At 42.5% G+C, this 22251-nt stretch overlaps 1 protein-coding gene across 3 annotated transcripts in view; it reads right to left on the bottom strand.

Annotated features, from left to right (window-relative positions):
- Positions 1-2847: 2847 nt before the first annotated feature.
- Positions 2848-22251, bottom strand: part of DENND2D (DENN domain containing 2D) — a 57167-nt gene continuing 37763 nt past the window's right edge. For all 3 annotated transcript variants that reach the window (XM_075614103.1, XM_075614102.1, XM_075614104.1), the window contains exons 9-12: positions 15172-15213; positions 9619-9703; positions 8530-8769; positions 2848-3471 (exon numbers count right to left, since the gene is read on the bottom strand). In XM_075614103.1, the coding sequence (XP_075470218.1) occupies positions 3413-3471; positions 8530-8769; positions 9619-9703; positions 15172-15213 (426 nt within the window). In that variant the 3' untranslated portion in view covers positions 2848-3412. The remainder of the gene's footprint in view (positions 3472-8529; positions 8770-9618; positions 9704-15171; positions 15214-22251) is intronic.

Genomic DNA, 22251 nt, shown 5'->3' with positions numbered 1-22251 from the left:
ATTTTTTCAAGCCGCTTATGAACTTCTTCCTCAGTTAAACAATTGTTCATTAATATGGAGGTTGTGGCTTCCTCCTGCGGCACGACTATTGAAATTGATTCTTCCCTGGTAAAAACAGAGGCAAAGAATTTGTTTAATACTGTACCTCTGCTTTTTCCTTATCTCCAATAATCTGCCTGTCTATCTCACACTGAAAGGGTCCTATATTTTCTTTTCTCATTTTGTTATTAAGGTACTTAAAGAACTTTTTAGGGTTGATCTTACTTTCTATTGCAATCCTTTTTTTCATTACAGTATCCATTTTTGCTAATTAGATTGCCCTTTTGCAATTTTTGTTACATTGATTGTAATTCTGATACGAACTCTCCGTCCCTTCTGACTTAAAGAATGTAAACGCCTTCCTCTTCTTGTCCATTTCCTCCCCTACCTGTTTATTTAGCCACATTGGTTTTGACTTATTTCTTTTATACTTATTACCCAAGGGTATACACTGATAAGTGTGCTTTTGTAAAAATGTTTTAAAGACTGCCCATTTATCTTCTACATTTTTCCCTGCAAAAACATAATCCCAATGTATTACTTGTAGATTAGTCCTCAGTTTATTAAAATCTGCTTTTCTAAAGTTTAAGGTCTTTGTTGAACCCAAGTACTGTGAACCCAAGTACTGTAATCTGTTTTTTGATAATTTATTTCAAATGAGACCATGTTATGATCACTATTACCCAAATGTTCCAGGACTTTAATATTTGTTATTACTTCTACATTGTTCGTACCAAATCCAGTATTGCCCCTCTCCTGGTTGGTTCCTCAATAATTTGGGTGATATAATTGTCTTTAAGCACCCCCAAAAAACGGTTTCCTTTTGTTGTAATGCTAATCTCATTGCCCCAATCTGTCTGGATAATTAAAAATCCCCCATTATGCAAACATGACCCAGTTTTGATGCTTTCTCCATTTGCAAAAGTATTTTACCTTCCTCAATCTCACCGATATTTGGTGGTTTATAGCATATCACTACAAACATTTTTTTTTATATACTTTTACCGCCACTGCTAATTTCTATCCACAAGGTCTCTACATTTTCATCATTCCCTTCATAAACATCTTCCCTTATAATAGGTTTTAGATCCTGTTTAACATATAAACATACAGATGCAGCAGCCGTTATTCGAACAAATCACGGTGCCGTTTTCGTGTGCGCTGCTGTACTCCACGCGGCATTAACGCCGCCAATCGCCCCAGGCACACGTGTTTATCGCGGTTGCTTTGTTTGAATTTCATGGATTGTGTGCAGTTAAATGCAATGAATGAATGAATTGTAATGTGTACAGTACTGTGCTACTGTGTCAATTTAAGGTGTTTAAAAGTCAGAACACTAAAATGCCATTTTCTGCACTCGCGTCTAACGCCGTTACGTTTGAAAGAAATCGCGCGCCATCACATGGGTATTCCGAGGTATACACCGCGTGAAGTGTTTCAATAACGGCCGCTGCATCTGTACTCCACCTCCTCTTCTATTTGCTCGATCCTTCCGAAAAAGGGAATAACCCTCTAAATTAACTGCCCAGTCATGAGTTTCATCCCACCATGTTTCAGTAATGCCTATACTATCATACTGCTCCGTTGCAGCAATTAATCCAAGCTCCTTTTTATCTGTAAGGCTTCTTGCATTAGCAAGCATGCATTTAAGTTTTTTTTTAGCCTGTACTATTATCTCCTCCTTCCTTTCTGCGCCAACGTGGTTTAGTCTTTAATAGTTTTCTAGTATTATCTGTATGTACTATGGGTATCTCGCTGCTTGTCAAACTCGCACTTGCCCCCATTCTACCTCCATAACCCCTTGTTTCCTCATTATTTAGTTTGTTATCTGTTTCATCCACCTCCATCCTAGTTTAAACTCTCCTCCAACCTTTTTAACATTCTTCCCCCTAGCACAGAAGATCCCTCTTCATTGAGGTGCAATCCGTCCCTAGAATATAGATGGCACCTCTCAGAAAGGAGTCCCAGTGCTCTAAAAACCCCAAACCCTCCTTCCTGCACCACTTTCTTAGCCATGCATTATAGAGTATAGAGTGTCTGTGCATATTCATTCTGCCTTGAAGTTTTTGTCTGTTTTCCCCAATGTAGCATCCTTTGGTCACATTTGTTGCACTGAATCATATACACCACATTCCTGGATGTGCAGCAGTATGATCCTCTAACATTGAATGTTGCATGGTTGTGACGGACTGTGGGATCTTAGCATATATGTTTGCAGAGTTTGCAACGTGTGTTGTCGCATGGTTTTGTTCCATTATCAGTGTCTAAGTTTGTTATGAAGTTTTCTGTTGACTAATTTCTGTTTGAGGTTTGGTGATTTCTAAAAGCCCCACGAGAACACCTGCTACAATACAGACAGAAGAACCTACCACACACATACCAGTAATGGCCACAGACAACCTTACCCTAAAGGGAATACGAAAAATAATCAAAGATCTGCAACCCATGCTGGCAGAGGATGTGACATTAAAAGAAATCTTTTCCCAAACCTCCCATTCTTGTGTTCCGGCAACCACCAAATCTCAAACAGAAATTAGTCAACAGGAAACTTCATAACCCTCCCCCCACCCCCCCAAACACTGTTTTAGCCATAAATTCCTTTGTTAATCAGTATTGCCGACCTGAGGAAGGGAGAACTCTTGAAAGCTTGTCCTACGACAAATTGTTAGTCCAAATAAAAAAGGTATAGCCTAATACTGAAGAACTCATTTATTCTGCACACACGCACACACGCACCCCTTGTATACTTAACTTTCTTTCTGTCTTTTCAGATGTAATGCAGATGAATGCAATATTTTTTGCCCCACATTTTCACATTTTAAATAGTTTTTATTATCTTCAATAAACAAACCAAAATAATGTATACAACTATTGCACAGAAATATACAATTATGACATTTAACATGTAAAAATCATACCCATTCATAAGGGGGGGGGGGAAATTAAGGCGGCTCAGGGAGAAATAGCAAGAGTTATATGGAGCAAGAGGAGGAGCTCTGGAGTCTAATTTAAATAATTAATGAAAAATTAACAGAATAAGTAATAGAAGGGCAAATCTTAACAACTTGAGCTTAACAGGCTGTTTAAAAGTTACATACAATTCAGTTCATAGCACATTTTTAAACCCTTTGCCCCTTTGTGCAACTAAGGGGTTAAAGAATTAGGAATACGTCTGCACACTCAAAAATCGTTATTTTACAACAACAAAAAAATATTTGATTTCTATTCTAAACTATTGAGAAGCTTAGAAAATTCTAAAAAAAACAAAAACAAAAAAAAAACTATTAGACCCTGAGAAATGGTGTTTACAGAAAAACCTTACAAATATGGCATTTTGTTCACAGTTCACAGGCCTCGCCAACTCAGTGACCACTCACTTTCTGTTCGGTTTATTCTGCATGTGGAATTCCTGAACTTTCTGCTGAAAATAACCTAAGGAGAAAAAAAAAAACAATATTTGGCATATGTAAGGATTCTGTGTGCTTCTCTCTCTCTCAAATCTATCTGACAAAAATAAAAGTACTGGGTGCCCAAATAAAAAATCCGTAAGTGATAAATGTATTAGGTAAAAAGGATGAGATTGAAGGTTAAATCCCTGACGAAGTCGCAAGCCCTTAGTGACGAAACATGTAGGTTTGCTAAACGCTGTCGGACTGTTTGTTATGCTGGAACCGTGCTGTGTGTAGAGTTATTATCCATTTGGATTTGAGACCGGACATTTCAAAGTTACAGTTTTTGTTTTAATTTGTATTCATGTATTGCTTTTTAGTTGCAGGTAATTGCAGCCTTCACAAACCTTTGTTATTAAACCTATGTGCCCGATTTTGGATGTTCCTGATTGGACAGACGATGTCACATGGTCTATCACATAGGATTGGTGGCGCCTTTAAAACCTGCACAGCTGCTCATCACAGAAATTATACTCCCGGAAGAAGCCAATAGGCGAAACGGCCGGAGGTTCCGTGATACCGCATCTCTGTTGCTCTTGGAGGCTCTTTGTAATACTGTATCTCCGTTGCTGCTGGTGGTGGACTGCTGCTATCCCTGGTATGATGTGTCACAGCTGACTTATACATGCAGCTGGACAAGAGGAGAGGCGGCTATTACAGCACCAGTGAGATCTCAGTTATCTGCTCATACTACACTTGAGTGTATTTATTTTAGTTTTCTTTAAGAATATAAGTTATTACTGCACTATTGGGGGTTCCCCTGTGCTCTTTTCTAGGATCATGCAGCTTGATCAGGAAAATTCCAGAACAATGGAGCAATGCCATCGTTATCCTCATCCATAAGAAAAGAGACAAGAAGATCATGAACTACAGACCAATCAGATGTTTACAAAAATAATCAGTAATCAGCTGGAAAAGACCCTCGACTTTGCTCAGCCTAGAGTAGAAGTGGTTCACAGTTGATACAATACATCCACGTTGTAGAAGAAGTGATTTCCCAAAGTAATGAATACGATCTACCACTCAGCTTAAGATTCATAGAGTATAAAAAAAGATTTGATTCAGTCTACACCTCAGTCGTTTTATATGCATTAAGAAGACAACGTGTTAAGATGCGTTTATGGTTATAAAAAGAACATTTACAAATATGCCACAAACCATTAGATTACATGAAGATAAAAACAAGATATGGATCATCAAGGGAGTTCGACAGGGAGACACCATTTCACCAAAGCTTTTCATAGCAACACTTGAATTATTCAAGACATTGCATTGGGAAGAAAAAATAATCAAAATTATTGGTGTAATACATGAGTCACTTACAATTTGCAGAAGAGATTGTTATTTTTGCCACATGTCCAGAAGACCTCCAGCAACAAATCAGAGAATTCGCCAAACTAAATAAGAAAGCAGCCTCCACATGAATCTCAGCAAGGCTAAAGTTACGTTTAACAAATGTGACAATTCTACAAGAGTTGAAATAAATGGAAAAGAACTAGATGTCAAAAGCTGTGTCTACCTCGGCCAGCAAGTATTAACAGATAGGAAAATTTCAAATAAATCAATAGGAGAATGAAGATTGGATGGTGGAAGAAACAAGACAATCTTTTAAGGGAATGTTCCACTGTGCCGCAGGAAGAAAGTGTTCATACTCATGTATGAATGTGAAATCTGGACCCTAAATGGAAAGATAATTTAGAAGCTTCAGACAACGCAAGGATGTATGAAGAGATGTATACTGTGTATTACCCGAAGATACATGAAAAGAATAAATGAGTTCAAAAGGAAACAAGTCAGTGACATCATCACGAAGGCGTATAAATGAAAATGGCAGTGGCCTAGACAGATTGCCAGCAGAAAAGACCATCGTTGGACAAAGATGGTACTCAACTGGATTAAAAAGGATAACAAAAGACCCGACAGCAAAATGTAAGGTGGGAGGACGAAATTAGAAACTTCGGGAAAACGCAGCTTGTACGACTTGGATGTGGTCCATTGTGTTGTACCCTCTGCAAAATCCTGCTTGTTCTGTAGGTCGAGCAAAGTCTGGGGTCTGTTGTAGCCAATTAGTGAGTATTTTTGTAAAAATCTTGTAAGTGATTGGTCTGTAGTTTTTTTTAGGGCTTCTTTGTCTCCTTTCTTGTGGATGAGGATAACTATGACAAAGTGATAGTGTAGAAACAGGCGCTAATAGAATGCTAGTGCTCACTAATAATTCAGTGAAAGAATATTAAACATATAATAATGTTGTGACTTAAAGTGACTAAAATTGTGCTACCATAAAAATATATGAAAGTTGTAACCCCCTGCTCAAACCCTCTGGAAGGGACTGTCTTCACTGGTCCCAGATGATCGATATATATTCTCACAACCCAGGGGGAGCATGGAGGAAAAAACAACAGAGAAAACACAGACTAAGTGCAGACAGTCAAATTCAATGTTGAAGCGTGTGTTAAACTTGGCTCTTATGTGCAGCCTACTCACAAGATGGTAGTAGGGTAAAGGCAATAACAGGATAAGTGGAATCTATGGAGTCCTCTAGACGCAGACAGGATACAACTCAGGCTCAGAAGTCAGGTGGATAGGAGCATGGAAAAATAAAGAGAAATCTCCATGGTGCAGATCAATGGTACAAAAGGATAACTTTATGGTAATGCTAAAAATGCGCACTTACAATGTAAAATAGTAAAATCAACATTTATCACTTAACAAGTGAATGAGGAGTGATAGGGATTATGCCGCAGCTCACCGCACCGCACAGAAGTGTGAGGATTGGTGCTGCTAGCTGTCGATCTCAAGCCGCACCGGAAGTGACGCGACGGAGGTCATTGTGTACACCGGAAGTGACGTATCGCATCGGAGAGAGTGCCGGAGGTGATCCCTATACACTGCGGTGGAGAGGGGAGCACAGAAAGCCTACTACACAGAAGTCACGAAGCGACGGCGGTGCGGTGAGCTGTGGCATAATCCCTATCACTCCTCATTCACTTGTTAAGTGATAAATGTTGATTTTACTTTTTTACATTGTAAGTGCGCATTTTTAGCATTACCATAAAGTTATCCTTTTGTACCATTGATCTGCACCATGGAGATTTCTCTTTATTTTTCCATGCTCCTATCCACCTGACTTCTGAGCCTGAGTTGTATCCTGTCTGCGTCCAGAGGACCCCATAGATTCCACAAATCCTGTTATTGCCTTTACCCTACTACCATCTTGTGAGAAGGCTGCACATAAGAGCCAAGTTTATAACACACGCTTCCACATTGAATTTGACTGTCTGCACTTAGTCTGTGTTTTCTCTGTTGTTTTTTCCTCCATGCTGCCCCTGGGTTGTGAGATGAGGATAACTATGGCATTACTCCATTGCTCTGGAATTTTCCTGTTCTTCAAGAGCATGTAAAGAGTTTTGCAAGGATTTTTTCTACTATTTCCCCAGCTTCTTTCAAGATTTCAGTTGTAATTCCATCTTCTTATTCCTGCATTTTGGGATTGCTTAATTTCTTGTTGACTCCTCATCAATTGTTTGGTCTCAACTATAATCTTCATAACCTCCTCTTAAATCATTTGTTAAAGTGATTTATTTTTTTTGAGTGATCATTTTGATCAAGCTGGAGTGATTTTTGAGTTCTCGTTGAAATTCTCTGCTTTTATTCTTCTGGCCATTGATGTTGATTGTTTTTGTCTTTTTAATCCGTTTCCCCCCCCCCCCCCAACTTTGCAATCAGATGAAATCTGCAGTGAACCAATCAGTGATTTATTCTTTGTGTCAGAACGGTTGAGCACTGTTCAGTCTTCAAACCACGTGTTTCTTGTTAGCTAGGATATAGTAAATTTAATTATTTAATCCATTGGGTCCATTCCATGTAAATTTTCTATTTGAATTCTTCCTGAAGAATGAATTCATGGTGTAGACGTTTTCACATTCTGCAAATTCTACCAATCTGTCTCCACGTTCATTCCTGTTACTGTAACCATACTTCCCAACCAATGCTTCGTATTTCTGATGGGCACCAAATCATTGCATTGAAATCTCCCACAACGATCTTGAGGTGAAAATTTCCTTTTATTGTTAAAATGGTTAATTTCATGGTAGAAAGCTTCCACTTCACCGTCTGCGTGACTATGTTGGAGCATACACTTGGATTTGAAACCTGTCTGTCAACTGAAGGATGATTCTGGCTGCTCTTTCTAATAAGCTTTCATACTCAACTATGTATGTTTCACCATCTCTTGTCAACAATGAACCCTACTCCACTGATTCTTCCACTATCTGTACCTCTGTAATAGAATAGGTTAGGGGTCTCGAAACTCAGTCCTCAAGGGCCGCCAACAGGCCAGATTTTATGGATATCCCTGTTTCAGCACAGGTGGCTCAATCAATGGCTCAGTCAAATACTGAGCCACCTGTGCTGAAACAGGGATAGCCATAAAAGCCGGCCTGTTGATGGCCCTTGAGGACTGAGTTTGGAGACCCCTGGAATAGGTGTCCATGTTTGAGCTCAATGAGACCTTCATCTTTCCTTCTAACTTCACTAAGGCCAACAATAACCCATTTAATCTTTTTAAGTTCATCTTCAAGTTCTTGCAGTGCTGCTTCACTGCAGAGCATCTGTCAGTTGTAGGTGGGCCAGGTTTAGATTTGAATGACAAGCCTTTGTTTAACCTCTGTGGATTCTAATCACCCTGAATTCTGTCAAGTCCAGGGACTTTCCTGCCTCCGGAGAAAGAGGACCATTGATTTTTATTTTTGTGTTCCATATTTGGGGGTTGAGTCCTTACTTGCCATGCCAGCCTCATTTGTATGTTGGCAAGTACCTTTCCCACTTTAGCCAAGTGCATTGCTCAACTTCTTATAGTATGGTTGAACGTACCAGCACAAGTACCACTATACAACTTCCTGAAAATGCGATGAAAACCTTTCCCGCCACTTTGAGGCAGTGAGATAAGGATTTAAATGAAGGACATATATACATCTATATATAATTATACACAGCATTTTACACACACATTATATACATATATATACACACACACACACACCTTCTTGCGTTGCTGTGCTGTTCTCTGAACCTTGTATAAACAGCGAGAACATCTGTGTTTGGACGAAGTGTTTGAGAAACTTGCGCAGACTCTTGGAATGTACAGCCTTCAGGAAGGACTTCTCCTGAAACTGCCGTGCCCCGCACTTGTTTGCTTTGAAGTGGGAGGAGTAATGTCCCACGGCACTCACGAAGAACTGCGTAAATGTGTCTGAGACTGCCATGTTTACCTCCTCCGACGCTGAAAAGACAGATTGCGATACCAGGTAAGAAAATATTTGGTTGACAGACCTCAATTGATAAGTATTTCTAATTATTTTGGGGAATTGAACTTGGAAATTGAGACTTCGGATAAGCTTAAACTTCTGCCTCTTGGTTGTAATCTAACTTCCTAATTTATTTATTTTTCTGATGCTGTAGGGGCAAAAATAAAACCCATTATTTTATTTCACAGAAGAGAAAATTGGTAATCAACCCTGTTATGTAAAATGTTACCAAAAACTTTCACACATCAAAATTTGAAACAACAAAATAGTCAATGTGTCAATCAACCTTTTACCCCTTCAACATGGTCACTGTTGTCCTACGTGGGACTGACCACATCATCTAATAAACATATCCCGGACATTAGGTCACTTTAATAATATTATCACAGAAAAACATAGTGCAGAATAATGGAGTACTTCAGTATTCAGTGATGCATTTTTTTTTTTATTTGGACTAACATTTAATATTTTAGGACAAGCTTTCAAGAGTTATACTCTTTCTCCGGTCAAGCAACACTAATTTACAAAAGATTCCATGAGTTTAAGAAAGAGGTAAAATCCAAGATAACAATCTAAGACAGATGAGGTAAAGAAGGAAAAGCAGATGGAATAGTAAATAAATAGACCAGGCAATAAATGGATGAAAGGGATATTACAAATGTGGAGAGCATGTAGGGCCATACACCCATCAGCAGTGAAAGGGGTGGGGGAGAGAAACATTACAAAAAATGATGATCATGTAAGAAACTCCATCAGTATTAAGTCGTCTTTTTTGTGTGTAATATATATATATGTATATATATATAAAAAAATATATAACTTACTTTGTGCTATCATTTGCTGATCATTTAGGGAAGTGAGCATCTGCGCTTGCAATTTATGAGGTAAAAGTTTCGTTTCATCCCCAACCTGTGAAATAATTACATTTGCATTACAAAACTACAGGCAGGTCCTGCAGAAAGATGAGTAAATACAACGTACTGTAGTTAATTTAAAAAAAGAAAAAAAGATTTTTATTTAAAATCTCAGAAGAACCTGTGTTACAAACATTAGCAGTAGACTGGACCCTTTAAAAAAGAAAATAAATATTTCACTACAGGTATCTTAACATCATTTTCTTTTCCGGAGTAATTTTCCATGGCAATGGGCACTAAATAGTTAAGTCCCACCTTTAACTGGGCTGGGACAGATTAAAGATTTGCACCTGTAGCAAGCCGTATACAGAGAAAAAAATACAAAATAAAAGCGCACAATGCTCATAGTGTATTATCGTTAGTATAAAAATATATATAAAAAATAGGTAATCTGCGTACATCAGATAAACTTTATAGCATGTCATGTAACTATACATGTGTTACCAGCGCTGCAACTGGTCTGGTCAGGGGAGGCACGTCATCGGTCACGCATTGGGGGTCTTCCAGAGATGTCCCTCTATCCCAGGTAGTGGAGCACTCCAGGGGGCACGAGATGTCCTACTCAGGATGGTGTATAGTCCAGAAATGTCCCAAAATGCAGATAGACTGTCCAGCCTCTACAACTCTGTTCTCCTGAACTTTAGTAACAGACCGCTCTCCATAGAGCTCAACAAACCCCCTAAAAGGCGTCACTACCAGCGTGAGCCGGTGGTGTGTGCGTATCACAAGGAGGATTCGCAGCAGAGGTAAACACGGTCACGGTACACAAAGACTTCCAGCCAAAGAGCCCCTCCTGCGCCCGTCGCGGGAGGTGGCATCACTGAACCAGCGACAGCGCGTAAGTGTCTCAACCAGAGACCGACACCAGACCGCAGATATTACCGGAGCAAAGTGCTGGAAGTACAGTAGCTCAGTAAAAAAGCAAATAAAAGTCCTACGCGTTTCGTAGCTCCACAACGCCACTTCGTCAGGGAATAATATTTGCAGAGTGTACATCCAAACTAAATACCTATAGAGCTTCGCCGATTGGATGGACATAGGGGGCGTGTCCAGCCAATCCGGAGAAAACTCATGGAAACAGCACATATGCTAGCATAATCAAACTAAAACAGAAGTAAACGTACAATGAACAATTTATTTATACAATAAAAATAGGTTGCAAAGCAACAATGAATTTACTGAAAGAGAAGAAACAAGTATTAAAATAAGTAACTTATATCCAAAAAAGACACAAAAAAGGCTAACAATGAACCCATGAGGTTTAAGCAGAAGAAAAAAATACACGCATAAGTATGGTTACTTCATAAATATGACTGAAATATACTAAAAATGAAATTCCAGCAATATCATACCGAGATATAAACCAGAAAATAACCTAAATCAGATGCGAACATGAGAATAAGCTGAATCACACATTAAGGGAGGAACATTACATCAGCAGACATGGGAATACCCTGAATCAACACCATAAAGAAGAGAGATTATATTCACAGAGACCCAAAATGTATATCAATACAGAGACCAGACATCTATCTCTTCATTTAGTCCTTTTGGGGTTAAAGTGTCCAACTTGTGAATCCAAAAGGACTCTTTGGCCGAGAGATCCTTTATCCTGTCTCCCCCTCTTCTACTACAGGGCACACATTGTATGCCCTTAAATGTAAGTGATGAGGGGTCTTTATTATGATGTGACAAATAGTGTCGTGACAGACTATGTTTAACATAGCCAGTCTTGATATTTCTTACATGCTCCTGTATTCTTATTTTTAAATGTCTTTTTGTACGGCCCACATATTGGAAAAATGTGAAAAATGTTCTATATGTAAATGTCTTCATCCATCAAGGAATACATTTGTTTCTACGTCAACTAAGGAGTCCATTGACATTAGTGATTTTATTTCTTGTAACTCTACCCACATAGTCTATCTTTCAGAATGTCCTTGTGGCTTCCAATATGTGGGCCGTACAAAAAGACTTTTAAAAATAAGAATACAGGAGCATGTAAGAAATATCAAGACTGGCTATGTTAAACATAGTCTGTCACGACACTATTTGTCACATCATAATAAAGACCCCTCATCACTTACATTTAAGGGCATACAATGTGTGCCCTGTAGTAGAAGAGGGGGAGACAGGATAAAGGATCTCTCGGCCAAAGAGTCCTTTTGGATTCACAAGTTGGACACTTTAACCCCAAAAGGACTAAATGAAGAGATAGATGTCTGGTCTCTGTATTGATATACATTTGGGGTCTCTGTGAATATAATCTCTCTTCTTTATGGTGTTGATTCAGGGTATTCCCATGTCTGCTGATGTAATGTTCCTCCCTTAATGTGTGATTCAGCTTATTCTCATGTTCGCATCTGATTTAGGTTATTCTCTGGTTTATACCTCGGTATGATATTGCTGGAATTTAATTTTTAGTATATTTCAGTCATATTTATGAAGTAACCATACTTATGCGTGTGGATTTTATTTTTTCCTCTGCTTAAACCTCATGGGTTCATTGTTAGCCTTTTTGATGTATTTTTTTGATATAAATTCCTTATTTTAATACTTGTTTCTTCTCTTTCAGCAAATTCATTGTTGCTTTGCGACCTATTTTTATTGTATAAATAAATTGTTCATTGTACGTTTACTTCTGTTTTAGTTTGATTATGCTAGCATATGTGCTGTTTCCATGAGTTTTCTCCGGATTGGCTGGACACGCCCCCCTATGTCCATCCAATCGGCGAAGCTCTATTGGTATTTAGTTTGGATATACGCTCTGCAAATATTATTCCATGACAAAGTGGCGTTGTGGAGCTACGAAACGCGTAGGACTTTTATTTGCTTTTTTACTGATCTACTGTACTTCCAGCACTTTGCTCCGGTAATATCTGCTGTTTGCCTGCAGTCTGGTGTCGGTCTCTGGTTGAGACACTTACGCGCTGTCACGGGTTCAGGGACGTCACCTCCCGCGACGGGCACAGATGGGGCTCTTTGGCTGGAAGTCTTTGTGTACCGTGACCGTGTTAACCTCCGCTGCGAATCCGCCTTGTGATACGCACACACCACCGGCTCACGCTGGTAGTGACACCTTTTAGGTGGTTTGTTGAGATCTACGGATAGCGGTCTGTTACTAAAGTTCAGGAGAACAGAGTTCTAGAGGCTGGACAGTATATCTGCATTTTGGGACATTTCTGGACTATACACCATCCAGAGTGGGACATCTCGTGCCCCCTGGAGTGGAGCCACCTACCTGGGATAGAGGGACATCTCTGGAAGACCCCCAATGCGTGACCGATGACGTGCCTCCCCTGACCAGACCTGTTGCAGCACTTGTAACACATGTATTGTTACATGACATACTATAAAGTTTATCTGATGTACGCAGATTACCTATTTTTTTTTATATATATTTTTTTTATACTAAAGATAATACGCTATGAGCGTCTCCCTCTCTCTCTCTCTCTTTGGACTGACGCGTGTTGGCATGCTCGCTACCAGGACTTTTTTTTTTGGTGCGCAGCCAGTCAAGCTTGCCTGCCCTTCTCTGTGGAGGTAAGTAATTTCTTATGCCTCCCCCTTGTCTCTGGTGCACCTCTGGCTTCCCGCCCCTGCATTTCCTGCTCACACGGTGGGTCCCCCCTTCTGCTGCCGGTCCCCGTGGCTGCCCGCCCAGGGTGGGAGATGGTAGCGGGTGTGTGGAATTGGACGGTGGCAATGCACTCCCTTGCCTCCTGGCAGTCCCTTCCCCCCACTCTCTTCCCCCTGGTCACCCGCACGGGGCGGGAGATGGTCGCAGGGGGGCGGGGTGGAGGAGCGGCAGGGCGGTGGGTGCAGGGGGAAGTGGGGAGCCGCCTGCTTGGATCTATGGCCTTTTCTCCCCCCCCCCATCCCGTCACTCACATCCGTCGCTGCCTCTCATACTCCATTTTGCGAGTGTGTGTGTATGGGAGAGTGTGTGTGTGTGTGTGTGTATGGAAGAGAGAGTGTGTGAGTGTGTATGGAAGAGAGAGTGTGTGAGTGTGTATGGAAGAGTGTGTGTATGGAAGAGAGGGTGTGTGAGTGTGTATGGAAGAGAGGGTGTGTATGGAAGAGAGAGTGTGTATGGAAGAGTGTGAGTGTGTATGGAAGAGAGTGTGTGTGTATGGAAGAGTGTGTGTGTGTATGGAAGAGAGTGTGTGTGTAACACCAGAACATCATGTGACCCTCCTCTGCGCTCGAAAGTCGACGGCAGGGTGAGAAGAGAAATGCAGATGCCGGTAAGTCCTTGCGCGGCAAAATGTACGTGATCACGGTTATAATGCGATCTCATTCTGTGAACCCCAAGGATCGCGTTATAACGGGGTTCAGCTGTACTGAGGTGGGGAGCCGCCTGCTTGGATCTATGGCCTTTTCTCCCCCCCCCCCCCATCCCGTCACTCACATCCGTCGCTGCCTCTCATACTCCATTTTGCGAGTGTGTGTGTATGGGAGAGTGTGTGTGTGTGTGTGTGTGTGTGTATGGAAGAGAGGGTGTGTGAGTGTGTATGGAAGAGTGTGTATGGAAGAGAGAGTGTGTGTGTGCGAATGTGTATGGAAGAGAGTGTGTGTGTGTGCGAATGTGTATGGAAGAGAGTGTGTGTGTGTAACACCAGAACATCATGTGACCCTCCTCTGCGCTCGAAAGTCCACGGCAGGGTGAGAAGAGAAATGCAGATGCCGGTAAGTCCTTGCGCAGCAAAATGTACGTGATCACGGTTATAACGCGATCTCATTCTGTGAACCCCAAGGACCGCGTTATAACGGGGTTCAGCTGTACTGAGGTGGGGAGCCGCCTGTTTGGATCTATGGCCTTTTCTCCCCCCATCCCGTCACTCACATCCGTCGCTGCCTCTCATACTCCATTTTGCGAGTGTGTGTGTATGGGAGAGTGTGTGTGTGTGTGTGGAAGAGAGGGTGTGTGAGTGTGTATGGAAGAGTGTGTATGGAAGAGAGTGTGTGTGTGTGTGTATGGAAGAGAGAGTGTGTGTGTGTGTGTGTGTGTGTGTGTGTATGGAAAAGAGTGTGTGTGTAACACCAGAACATCATGTGACCCTCCTCTGCGCTCGAAAGTCCACGGCAGGGTGAGAAGAGAAATGCAGATGCCGGTAAGTCCTTGCGCGGCAAAATGTACGTGATCACGGTTATAACGCGATCTCATTCTGTGAACCCCAAGGACCGCGTTATAACGGGGTTCAGTTGTACTACTTCAGTATTACATTGAATTTTTATAATTATTGGGCGCGGTCTATAAAATAAAATAAAAAAACGAAGTCCAATTATTAAATCTGTGACATTTTAATTTTATTCAGCATTTTTAATGATGCAAAAGCACCTTTAAAGACATTTCAATCTTTATACTTTTATCCGAATAGAAAATTCAATGCCCATATCCTGCATAACCAGGAAGAAACAGAAAAAAAAATGAATACTATAATTTAATTTAAATACACTTACAATTCGGATGAGTTTCCCCTCGCACAAATCTACAATCAGGACCTAGAGATGATAGATCGAGAGATATGTTTTAAAATAATAAGATTACACACACAAATATATGCCTATACATCACATCACATCACATCAATACATATACAGTATATACACACACACACACACACACATAAATGTAACGTACGACACACCTGTGAGCTCGTGACCTGTATATGGGACAAGTGTATGTATGTATATCTTTATTTATATGGTGCCAACCAGGTACATAGCGCTTCACAGTAATACATAGTAATATAACACATAATGGGAACAAGCGTGTTAGACATGACAGTAACAACAGGAAAGGGAGTCCTTGCCCCAAAGAGCTTACAATCTAAGTCAGCGTTTCCCAAACTTTTTTTTCCATGACCCGGTTATCTTTGAACTTCTTTGTGACCCACTAAAAATTTTTATCGCCTATGGGTAAAATAAAACCGTTATGAATGTCCATACAGATTTCATATAGTCTCCCAATCCCCTCTATTCTCTCTCTCCCTCCCCCCCCCACCCTCTCTCTGACCTGCACAGACGCACACAGTCACTGACCTACAGACACTCACACAGACAGACCAAACACACACAGCCATTGCTAGCCTGCACAGACACACACACAGCCACTGATACACACACACACACACACAGCCACTGATACACACACACACACTCTCCCCCATATACACACACACACACACACACACACACACACACACACACACACACAGCCACTGATACACACACACACACACTGTCCCCCATACACACACACACAGATACACACACACACACACAAAGATACATACAAAGATACATACACACACTCTCTCCCTCATACACACACAGATACCCACACAGACACAGATACACACACACACAGACACACACACATACAGATACATACACACACATACAGATACACACACACACACATACAGATACACACACACATACAGATACACACACACACACACACACACACAGATACACACACACACACACACACACATACACCCACTCTCTCCCCCATACACACACACAGCCAGTGATACACAAACACTTCCCTGTATATACACACACACACTCTCTCTCCCCTATACACACACACACACACACACACGCAGCCACTGATACACACTCACCTATACACACACACACACACTCTCTCTCTCTCCCACACACACACTCTCTCCCCTATATATACACATGCACGCACCCACTGATGCACGCACCCACTGATGCACGCACCCACTGATACACACACACACAGCCACTGATACACACACACAGCCACTGATACACACACACTCCCCTACACACACACACACACGATTTATTACAGAGGCAGCGACGGATGTGAGTGACTGGAGGGGGGGGGGGGCGGGGGAGAGAGGAAAGGCCCGCGATCCGAGCAGGCGGCTCCACGCCTCCCTCTGCCCGCCAGCGACCGCGCAGCCACCACTGCCCACCCCCTGCGCCTATCTCCCGCACCAAGGGGACTGAGGGGAAGGGAGCGCCAGGAACGGAGGCACATGTGCGCCCCCGCACCACTTCCTACCTCCTATCACGCCGGGCATCGTGTCCTGTGGGGGGGCGGAGCATGTCATGGGCGGCAACATCATCATGCGGAGCTGCAGTAGGAGCCCGAGTCAGCAAATCACCATTGATACCCCAGCGATAGCAGCCTGCACCACTTCAGCACTGTCCCGCACCTCACCTTGGGCCGCCGAAAGGAGGGAGGGGTGGACGCCGCAAGGAGGGAGGGGGGGACGCCGCAAGGAGGGAGGGGGGGACGCCGCAAGGAAGGAGGGGGGGATGCCGTGCGGCCAGCCTCGCTGCGACACGGCAATTTTGCTTCCGTGACCCGGTGCCGGGTCGCGACCCACCATTTGGGAAACGCTGATCTAAGTGGTCATTAGGGAGAACTTACAGAGACAGTAAGAGGGTGTTATGGTAAGTGCCTCTGCAAGGGGTCCAGGTCAGTGCATCTTAGATGTATAGTATCAGCCAGTGGAACTACCCATATGTTTCATTAAAAAGAGGTGCGTTATGGGGGTGTGGCCAGGACTCTGAGCAGACGCAAATCGGTTCAGCTCCACAACGAAGAGTCAGTGCGAGGCAGAATTTTATCTAAAAAACGTCCCTGCAAGTGGCAGATCGAGCTAAGCAGGGAGAGGACTGAACCCCTCACTGCTAACCAATTTTGTGGGCTCCCCTATGCCCGAGCCGTGGTTTAGAAGACCCCGGGAAAGTTTTCAGCTGCAGAGGTGCCCAAGATGGCTGCCGCCCGCACGTGATCTAAATTTCCCCAACTCGGCTGCACAACCCGAGGGGCCAGGTGCCACGGGGAAGGCAGCAGAGTACGGACGTGCTCCGGTTGCGCCGCAGGTAAGCGGGGTAATCAGCCGGGAGGCGGGGAGCAACGGATAGCACTTTTGGCTGGCTGTGCAGAGCAGGAGGTTCTGAAGCTGACCGATCCTAGCGGGAGCGGGGCTGAAGTGGGGGGGGGGGGGCGAAGCTATGAGGGGGGTGGAAGGTAGGATCGCCGCTAGGGTGCAGGGAAGGGCTCCCAGCAGTGTGCCATCTGCAAACTGGCCTGCTGTGGGGTGTGAAGGTACTTCATGGGCAGTACCTGTGCGCCCACCTATGCCAATATCTATCTTGGGTGGTGGGAGGAGACTAAAGTGTTTATTCCAGAGATGCAAGTACACACACGACACGTAGACTTATGGTCTAGATCAGCGGTGCGCAAACTGGGGGCGGGAGATGTCTGGGGAGGCGCGGGCTGTTGCAGAGGTCCGCGCTCTTCCCCCAGGCATTTAATTTAATGTCGGGGGATCGCGTGAGGCCTCTGCAAAAAAAAAAAAAAAAAACTTACCGGGATTCAGACGCTGTGACGCGTCTCCATGGCAACGTGGCGTCATCTTACGCCGCGGGGTCATGTGATGTCACTGGCGTCAAAAGACGCCACAGGTCACGTGACCCCATGACGCGACATGAAGGTAGCAGGGGGGGCGCAGCTTTGGCACAAGCCAGACGGGGGGGGGGGGGTTTGAGCTCCCATGGTCTAGATACATCGATGACGTGTTAGTGTGGAACGGCACAATAGAAAAATTCAATTTGTTTGTAAAGGCAATGAACCATAATAACCACAATCTAAGGCTGACTAGCGAGATCAATCAAGAAAGGACCACCTTTCTAGATTTTGAAATCTTCAAAGACCATCAAGGGGGCTTACAGTCTACGGTTCACACTAAACCAACAGCCACAAACAATTTACTCCTATACACAAGCCACCACCCGAGACCACAAGTGGAAGGAATTCCAACTGGACAATTCTTAAGATCCAAAAGGATTTGTTCCACCGTGCAAGACTTTGAAACTCAATCTGAGATCATGACCACCAGATTCTACAATAGAGGATACAGTAGAGCTTGTATTAGCAAAGCATACAAAAGGGCGAAAAACACGGACCGTGATACTTTACTGTATAATAACAACCCCAGATCAGAATCTATGGGATCAAATAGGATCCGAATAGTGGGCACATATAAAAAAACAATGGAGGCAGGTTAAACAGGTGCTGAATAAATATTACAGTATAAAAACACTGGATGGCGCTCAAACACTTCCTAAGTCAATTTGAATAAATAACGTGTAACAGTGGAGGTATAAATTAAAAGGTGAATATAATCAACACCAAATACCAAACAAAAAGTGAATAAAGTGCTTAATAAAGAAGCAAAAAATCTCACTCAACCCTCAAAAGACTGATCCCAAATCTTTTCAAACGATTATCCTCCACACACCAGGGGAGCTCCCATGGTGTTTGCTGAATAAATATTGGCATATCCTCTTGGAGGATGATGACTTAAAGGTGGTACTGGGAAATGAACTATTACTTATACAAGACCCAGAAATCTGTTGGATGAATTGGTCCACAGCCATTACCAGACAGTTAACACACAAACCTGGCTAACAAATAAGACAGTTGGTATATATCGCTGTGGAACATGCAGGGCATGTAATTTTATACATTCTTGTAAGGAATTTAACAACTGGAATAACACTAAGAGCTACCAGATTCAAAATGTTATTAATTGCAAGACCTGTGGCATATGTTATGTTGGTAAAACGTCCCGCCAATTCTGACGCAGCACACGCCTTGAACACATCAGTACTATAAGAATTAACAGTGACACGCCAGTAGCACGACATGTCAATCGAATGCATCAAGGCACCATCAATCATTTGTCTTTTCAAGGCATTGATCACATTACATTGGGACTAAGAGGGGGGGGGGGGATTTGGATAATGCCCTACTACGTAGAGAAGCAAAATGGATCTATATGTTGGGCACCCAATCCCCCAAAGGTCTCAATGAAGGCTTTGTTTATTCTGCTTTCTTGTAAAGTGATGAAAGCTTATGGATGTCTATTATTAACAGCAATATGACAGTTATACCCAATATCTGTCTCGATTCTTATGTGATGTTTTTCACCTGGGTTGTACAGCGATGTACAAATTAAAACACGTTCATCTTGTGGTTTTAACAATTTTATTTCGACGTCAGCGATTTCATGAAGGAATGTGTTGGTCTTGTTTTACCATATAGGACATACAGGGTTCCGCCTATCTATTTCCCTCATTTTTGATTGGCCGTTAGATTTGCGCCATATGGATAAAATCCTATACACCCTCTTTGAATTCCATGGTTTTACATATCAGGACATAATAACAATCATCTGTTCCTTAGCAGATCTAAAAATTAGGTAAATACAACCTCAGATGAATAACAACACATGTCATATTGCACCGTATCATGATTTATTTAACAAAAATAAAGCCAAAATGGAGAAGCTGTGTGTGAAAAACTAAGTGGGTTTTCAAATGTATATTATAAAAAATGTAGTGACTCGCTTTCCCCCCCATCTGCTCAGGTTGTTCAACTCTATTATGGCTGACTCTGTTTTTCCAACAAATATGCTGCAAGCTTCGATCTCTCTTATCTACAAGGAGGGGAAAGACCCTTCAGCTTGTGGGAGCTACCACCCAATATCTTTAATTAACTTAGCCTGTCACAGGAGACCAATGCTTTTAACACCTTAATACCCGGATCCTTTGATTGTGCAAAGCAGAAGATAAAATAAATTGTAATTTATTTACACAATGAACACACACAGCTTGATTTACAAAATACTATGAAAATACACTTACTAGTTACAATGTTACGTCTTGTTACAGAAATTATCTTAGATTAAACTCTTTTTTTTCCCCAAACTTTTTTTATTAGGCAGGTTATATAATTTACATACATTAAAATGCAACAGTGGCCTAATACAACATGGGTTTTTCTTTATTAGAGAGTATTAAGGATAGAAAAAAGCTTCGCCAGAGGAGGCGAGACCTCAGGCCCACAAAGTGAACCGGCAAGAGTGAGGCGAGAAAGAGGGGGGGGGGGGGAGAGGGGAAAGAGGAGGAGGGAAGGGGGGGGGAGGAGGGAGGGGTCCAGTGGCCAGGACTCGTACACTTGGAATGGAGGCCTTCTCTTATGACCAAGGCCTGGTGGGGTGATTTTTATATGAAGTCAGTGGGTAAGCCAAGGCTCCCAGATTTTATAAAAGCCTTCTGTTGAGCGCTTAAGGAAAGCAGTTAGTCTCTCCATAAGCATGACTTTGTTCAGCCTTTTTCTTACCATTTGTAAGGAGGGGGGCGACACCTTCTTCCAGGAGGACGCGACTGCACATCCCGCCGCAGTGAGAATGAAGGATTTCAATTTCCTATATGGTCGGTCAATTTCCTCTATTGGCCTGGCCTGTAGGAAGGTCAGCGGATCAATGGGTATTGTGAGGTTGGTTACCTCTTCTATTAAAGTTTGCACATTGAGCCAATATTTCTGTATTCTTGGGCATGTCCACCAAATGTGGGCCATGTCTCCCCTTTGTCCGCAGCCTCTCCAACACAGATCAGAAGCCAGGGGGTAGATTTGCTTTAGTCTCACTGGAGTCAGGTACCAATGATACAGAATCTTATAAATATTTTCCTTCGTTGTGGTACATATGGAAGTTCCTGACGCAGCGTCCCAGATGTCTTCCCAGTCCTCTCTGCCTATAACTGTGTTCAATTCCGCTGCCCATTTGAGCATGTTTTCATGTGCGGGGGGCCCGCTGGTATCTCCATTCCAGCGTAAATTTTTGTTATTAGACCTTTTTGATGAGTGGCGACTTGGCACAACATCTCAAAGTTTGTGAGAGGGGGAAATTCTAATTTTGGGGACAGTTTTTGTAGGAAATGCCTAATTTGGAGATATTTGAAGGCGCCCAATTCTGGTGCTTCGTATTTGGTGCGCAGATCTTGAAAGCTCAGCCGCCTTCCATTGCTCAATAAGTCGGCGATCGCTCTGATCCCTTTGCATTGGTCAAGTTGTTTAGGTTCACATCCCGGGGGGAATTTAGGATTGTTGAGAATCGAGGTGAGCTGCGAACCTGTATCTGATAGCTTAAATTTGGTTTTACATTTTATCCAGACTTCCCAAGTATGCCTCATTGCACCTAACTCAAATTTGTGCGCCAGCATGTCACCTCTGTATGTATGTATGTATGTATGTCTTTATTTGTATAGCGCCATAAAATGTACATAGCGCTTCACAGTAGTAATACATGTCATATAAATAACAAATATAAATAACATCCATACTCCACAGACAAGCTGGCAGAGAAGGCGTTTTAGCGTAGTGGGACTCAATTTCTAACCAGCAGTGTTGGTTCGGGTCCGCATTCCACAATTCCGTTTGTCTTAACTGGGCTGCTTGGTAATATTTTGTTATATCTGGCACTCCCTAGCCCCCTCTTGATCTTGATGACATAAGAACTGACCAAGCGACCCTGGGCCTCCTGCCCTGCCAAATAAATTTGAACAGTCTATTTTGAATGTTTTTCAATTCAGGACCTGGTACACGGATCGGGAGTGTTTGGGAAAAAATATAACAATCTGGGGAGTATATTCATCTTTACCGAGATCATTCTCCCGATCCATGAGATCTGGTAGTCT

The sequence above is a fragment of the Ascaphus truei genome, chromosome 9 (assembly GCF_040206685.1).
Source record: "Ascaphus truei isolate aAscTru1 chromosome 9, aAscTru1.hap1, whole genome shotgun sequence".
Lineage (NCBI taxonomy): Eukaryota > Metazoa > Chordata > Amphibia > Anura > Ascaphidae > Ascaphus > Ascaphus truei.
This window is presented reverse-complemented; position numbering and strand designations above follow the sequence as displayed.